The sequence below is a fragment of the Galeopterus variegatus genome, unplaced genomic scaffold (genome assembly GCF_000696425.1).
Source record: "Galeopterus variegatus unplaced genomic scaffold, G_variegatus-3.0.2 Scaffold5088, whole genome shotgun sequence".
Lineage (NCBI taxonomy): Eukaryota > Metazoa > Chordata > Mammalia > Dermoptera > Cynocephalidae > Galeopterus > Galeopterus variegatus.
Genome location: NW_007731199.1, coordinates 154,132 through 160,790, shown reverse-complemented (window position 1 = coordinate 160,790; position 6,659 = coordinate 154,132). Strand labels below are relative to the sequence as shown.

Here is a 6,659-nt window from a genome sequence, read left to right as displayed (position 1 = left end):
GGGAGAGTGGCGCAGGGAGCGCAGTGGCGCTCCCGCCGCGGGTTCGGATCCTATATAGGGATGGCCGGTGCGCTCACTGGCTGAGTGCAGTGCGGGCGACACCAAACCAAGGATTCCGATCCCCTTACCGGTCACAAAAAAAAACAACCCCAAAATACATATTTTTTAAAAATTAATGACAGCAACTACATAAATTCAAAAACAATCTATATCAATTCCTAAATTGCAAGACATTACTCACCTGAGTTCCTCAGGTTTTGTTATACTTGCTGACAGAAGAAAAAAGATAACATCTCATTAGTCTCATCTTATATGATAAATTGTTTCACTATTCATCAAAGTAAAACTTTGACTAATTAATTGCTTTATAAGCCATGTTTCCTAACCATAGATTTAAAAACCTTCAGTTCACAAAAGTGTTCTGGGGCTCAGACTATTAAAGGAAATAACAGCAATTATTTGCATTTTTAAATAAAGCAATTAAATAAGCATACATCCCTTCCTTTAAAACAGAACCATCTGCAAACCTCCTATAGTGAAATGACCAATCCTGAATTGCTGTCAGCGGAAAACAAGAGGTAACTTAAAGGTTTTAAACCATCACGAATTGAAACAGTTTCATTTATAGCTATATATCATTTAATTTATAGCCACACCAAAAACTACAAATAGAAATCAAGTGTTTGTTTTTTACAATACTGCCAAATATCACATCATGGCAATTGTTTATGGACAACTGTTGACAACCCTGACATTAAGGATATACTTAAAATTCAATCTGTATTTTAATACAAATTCAGACTTGAAATCAAAGACAAGTTTTGATTTATCTGTCAAAATAAACCATGCTTTTTCTTACATAATTGAAGTATCTTAAACAGTAAGTAACATTTATGAATTTGGAAATGTCTATTTATGATACATATTGATGATTAAATTTAAAAACTACATTTAACAAGAGTCCTTAGTATTATAACACAATATGAAATAATTTTTACCTATATGTACATATTGAAACAACACACTGTACCCCACAAAAATAAATATAAATTAGAAAAAGGAAAAATAATTTTAACTTAAAATTTATTCATCACATGCCAATGGTTTTTTTTTTAAATTCCTAAGGGGTTTAAGAGATGTTTTATTATGAACGAGATCTGTAAGTGAAGAAGGAAGAGAAAATGTTGCTCCACAGAAACACTAAAATAGTCAATACAAAAACTGAACACAATTTCAGAATACCATCTGAATTGGGATTGATGTAAAGTTTAATCTCAGCTAACAATATAGGCAATTTTTCCTTGTGTATCTTATGAAACTGCTTATGCCAGAAGAGTACTTTAGTTGACTGGAATAGACCTAAAGAGATCCAGGTATCTTCCCCTCAAGTAAAAAAATACCAGCACTTGGTTGGTTGTCAAGGAATAATAGTCCTTTGAAACAAGGCTGCACTTCACCTTTCATTTGTAGAGTTCGTCGAGAATATCGTTTGCTGGGCCTTCTTTCAAAGGATGTTGATCTTCTTGCTTTATTGGTTTTTGTGGTCTGATACTCAGTTTTCCCACTAAAATAAATGAGGCATACAGGAATAAGAAGATTTGAGGGCTACAGTAATCAGATACACATTCAGAGAAATTCTGTTAAGGTTCTCCTTAAAAGAATCATCCTGAAAGAACCACTACTACTAGTCTTGATGTCTTTCTTTACCATATCTTTCTTTCACTCTTTAGCCTTTTGTGAAATAAGCAACAGGTTATACCGGTTTTTTTCCTTAAGCATGCATTATCACCTAAGGACATATTAAATAAGTTTATAGTATCCATGCTTTTACAGAACTCCCCTCTACTCCCCATGCACACTCAACGTAAAGTGTGTAATTACAATAAGATTTTCAGTTACTTTTTCTAATTATGATATATTTTTCAGAATAATTTTCCTGAAATATTTTTTTAAATTACTGTCCTGCTCTCCTTGATTTCCATTTAAATTCTGTAAAAAAAAAAAAAAAAAAAAATGCCTCTCCACTTCAAATGTAGGTAGAATAGAAGCTCTTTTGCATGAAGTCCACACAATCAACTTGCCACATTATTGGTACGACCCATTCCCTCTTTAAATCACACTGATTTCCACATCATGCTTAAAACTCACAACCAATAATTACTCTCCAATAAACCAAAACATTTCTAACTTATGACCAACAACGAGGATTCTATAAGAATAAAGCTTCAGGTTTATAAAGGACCACAAATATTACCCAGATTATCCCGGTCAGGGCAAGATAGCCTTTCTCTGTATGGTATCCAGCTGTTGGATCAAAAATCCATAAAGCCTGGATTTAAATTGGGAGATGGTCAATATATAAAGTAAATGTCAAAAGGGATGTAAAATCCATTACACAATTACTATGTTTTCCCATCTACTCAAGAAATTAAAACCAATAACAATATCATTTTTTTCTTTCTTCTTTTGGCCAATGGAAGACTTTCACAAACCACTTTATTTCTCCAGGACTTAGTTTTTCACATCTGTAAAATAAGAGGGATGGCCTAATGTTTTTGACCTCAATTCAAGAATGACAGATATAGAAAGCACATATTAAAATCAACCTGTATCTAAATCGTGATCCTAGTCGAATAAATCCTGATCGATGTGAACTCTTCTGGACAGGGCCTCGGAGGCGGAAAAAGGCATGATGCTCCACAGCACATTTCCATAAATGCTTGCATGCTTTTGGATGATCCAGTCTAAAGACAAATGTATGCTCCTGCTCTTTGCCCTGAAAAAGAAAGCAACATAAAAAAAGGGGTGGTTGTTAGGTCAGACAGCCCCAACCCCCATTTTTGAGATACAAATACAGTCACGCGTCACTTAACAATAGAGATAATGTTCTGAGAAATGCATTGTTAGGCAATTCTGTTATTGTGCAAACATCATAGAGTATATTTATACAAACCTACTACACGCCTAGCCTATACCGTATAGCCTATTCCTCCAACCACTATCATATATAACCAAAACGTAATTATGCAGTGCACAACTGTACAACCACAGCAATACCAAGAAGCAGATAATAAAGAATCTACTTTGCTCCCTGAAATTCAGACACTCTTTATTCTATCTACATAATGGCAGAGTTGAAATCAAGCTGCTCATTTTCTCAGCTGATATAAAATTATTCCTAAGACTGTCCCCTCTATTTATACGATCTCATTTTTCAGAGACACATAAAATGAGGCTTAATCTGCCATTCTTTGGACTAAGTGCATAATTATAATTAAAGGATCATATAAAATCTGGCAACATGTATCAACAGCCTTAAAAATGTTCATATTTTTTTTGTCCTGGTAACTATACTCCTAGGAGTCTAATTATAATAGTTAATATTCTTATGAAATTTTCTAAGGATTTCACACAATTACCGCATTGAGTAGTTACTCTCATTAGTCCCATTTCATAGATAAGGAAACTGAGGCTCAAAGAAATTAAACCCAAGTTCATAAAACTAGTTAAGATAGAAAATCAGAAACGAAACTAGGCAGTATGCCTCCAGAATCTACACATGTAACAACTAAGTTATAGAGCCTCTCTAGGGAAAATTATTTTTTAAACACCAAAAGTTATACAAAAAGATGTTCTCTTCAGTGTCATTTGCAATAGTAAAAATGGGCACAAACCCTAACTGTCAAAAAAAGAAATGGCCAAGTAAATAATAGCATATTTAAAAACTATACAGAGAGATAACCGAGTAAAAGATTAATGAATGAATGAGCTATTGTGGGTTTTTTTGTATTTTTCATCCAAAAAAATTTTTTTAATTGAAACGATTATACATATTTGTGGGGTACAGAGTTTACTATCAGTATTTGTCTACTATGTGATGACGAAATGAGGACAGTCGGCATATTTATCATTACAAAATGTAAAATGTAGTTTTGTTTTATTTGGGTTTTTTTTTTTTGGCCACAAAACAAGTCTTGATACATCTGTGAAGACTAAGATCATAGAAAATATGTTTTCTGACCACTATAGCAGAAGAAAATTTAGAAAACTTATAAATGTGTGGAAATTAAACAACATTCTCCTAATTAAACAATGGGTAAAAAGAAAAATCACAGGGAAATTAGAGAGTACTTTGAGATAAAAACCAAAGCACAACATACAATTTATAGGATGCAGGGCTCATGCAGTGCTTTGATGAAAATTGATACTTGTAAACACTTATATTAAAAACAAGAAAAATGTCAAATCAGTAATGTAAACTTCTTCCTTAAGAAAACAGAAAAAGAAGAGCAAATTAAACCAAAAGCAAATATAAGCAGGAAATAACAAAGATTACAACAGAAATATATGAAATAGGGGATTAAAAACAATAGAGAAAATCGACAAAACCAAAATTGATTCTTTAAAAAGACTAACAAAATTTGCAAACCTTTCTCTAGACTGGCGAAGAGGGAAAAAATAGAGAAGACTGAAATTACTAAAATGAGAAATAAAGCAGGAGCATTATCACATTGTCATTATGGTTTTTTGTGGTGTTAAGTTCCTTTCTCTTTCTCATTTGGATTTTTGATCTACGGGTCAAGATGGATTTTGTTCTTTCTTGTGTATTCATGGTAGTAATTATTGTTTTGCAGATTCCTGATGCGGGATTTCTTGTAGGGCTAGTCATGTGGTGGTGAACTCTCACAGTTTTTGCTTGTCTGTAAAATACACTGTTTTTCTCTCATTTCTGAAGGATAGCCTTGTTGGGTTTCTTGGCTGGCAGTTTTTTTCTTTTAGTACTTTGAGCATATCATCCCATTCTCTTCTGGTCTATAGAGTTTCTGTTAAGAAGTCTGATGTTGGTCTGATAGGGGCTCCCTCACAGGTGACTTGATGCCTCTCTCTTGCTTCTTTTAAGATTCTCTTTTTGTCTTTGAGCTTTGCCAGTTTGACTATAATGTGACTTGGAGAGTATCTTTATGGGTTGAATATATTTGGGGATCCTTGAGCCTCCTGGATCTGAAGGTCCATGTCTCTCCCTATACCTGGGAAGTTTTCCATTATTATTTCGTTTAACAGGTTTTCCATGCCTTTTCCTTTCTCCTTCACAATGAGCTACTGTTTATTCACTACAGAATACCATATATAGGTTAAAATGAATAGCTAAATTTACATAGCTATACGTGTTTAGATAAAACAAGCAAGCTGCAAATATATATGATTTATGTAAATTTTTAAATTCTACCATGTATTATGATATGTTTACATTTGAAAAAAGTTATAAAATATAATGAAAATAATACCCTCCAAAAATAGTGGCCAGGTATGAGGAAGAAAGAGACTAGGTGGGGCATTAGACCTTAGCTGTATTATTTATTTTTATATATGTGTGTGTCTGTATATACACACACACACATATGCACACATAATTTTATCTATTTCTAAAAAAGATCAGAAGCAAAATATAAGAAACGTTAAATCTAGATCACAAGTAAAAAAATGTATATGTCTTAATTTTTTTGTACTTCTCAGTTTATTTGAAATGTTTTATAATTTAAAATAATTTTAAAATATCTTTAACTCTCTACATAGTTTCTTCATTACCTTGATATAGACAAAGATTCTTAAATTTTAAGACACAAAATGTACTGACCCTAGAGGAAAATACTTATAATCTGTACTACATTAAAATTGAAAGCTTCTATTCATTAAAAGAACACTATTAAGAGTCAAAAGGCAAGTCAAGGAGCAGAAGATACTTGCAACACATATATCTGACAAAGAATATGCAGAATATTTTTTAAATTTTTTCAATGAGAAAAAGGCACACAGCCTAATAGAAAAATAAATAAAAGACTTGAACAAGCATTTCATTAAAGAAAATATCCAAACATCCAATAAATACATAAATAAGTGCTAAACCACAGTAGTCATCAGGGGAATGCAAATTTAACCCACAAAATGATTCTTCTATCCACCAGAATGACTAAAATGAAAATGACAGAATACGAAACATTGCCAAAAACCCCCCAAAAAACAGATGGAATTCTCATACATTGCTGGTGGGAGTGCAAACTTATATAAACACCTNAAACATCCAATAAATACATAAATAAGTGCTAAACCACAGTAGTCATCAGGGGAATGCAAATCTAACCCACAAAATGATTCTTCTATCCACCAGAATGACTAAAATGAAAATGACAGAATACGAAACATTGCCAAAAACCCAAAAAACAGATGGAATTCTCATACATTGCTGGTGGGAGTGCAAACTTATATAAACACCTTGAAAAAACAATTTGGCAGTATCTACGAAAGTGAAACACATGCATACCCTAGTGTTCAGAACAGCACTCTTTTTAGTAGCTAACTGAAAACAATGCACATATCCAGCAACAATGGAATGAACAAATAATTGTGCTCTATTCATAAAATGGAAAACTATATATCAATAAGAATGAGCCAACTACAACTACTCTCTACATGACTGAAGCTCACAAATACAATGTTGAAATAAACAAGCCAGACACACAGAGAACATTCTGTCAGATTCCATTTACATAAATTTCAAGAGACAGGCAAAAACTAATCTATGGTGTTAAAGTCAGGAGAATTGTTACCCTTGGGAGGACTATACCTGGTAGAAAACATTAAGGGAGATTTTTTTTTTTTTT

General features: G+C 32.8%; 1 protein-coding gene across 2 annotated transcripts in view; it reads right to left on the bottom strand.

Annotated features, from left to right (window-relative positions):
- Positions 1-227: 227 nt before the first annotated feature.
- The window catches only part of EPB41L5 (erythrocyte membrane protein band 4.1 like 5), a 58,326-nt gene continuing 51,894 nt past the window's right edge, over positions 228-6,659 (bottom strand). For both annotated transcript variants that reach the window (XM_008588893.1, XM_008588894.1), the window contains exons 12-14: positions 2,607-2,776; positions 1,458-1,564; positions 228-269 (exon numbers count right to left, since the gene is read on the bottom strand). In XM_008588893.1, the coding sequence (XP_008587115.1) occupies positions 238-269; positions 1,458-1,564; positions 2,607-2,776 (309 nt within the window). In that variant the 3' untranslated portion in view covers positions 228-237. The remainder of the gene's footprint in view (positions 270-1,457; positions 1,565-2,606; positions 2,777-6,659) is intronic.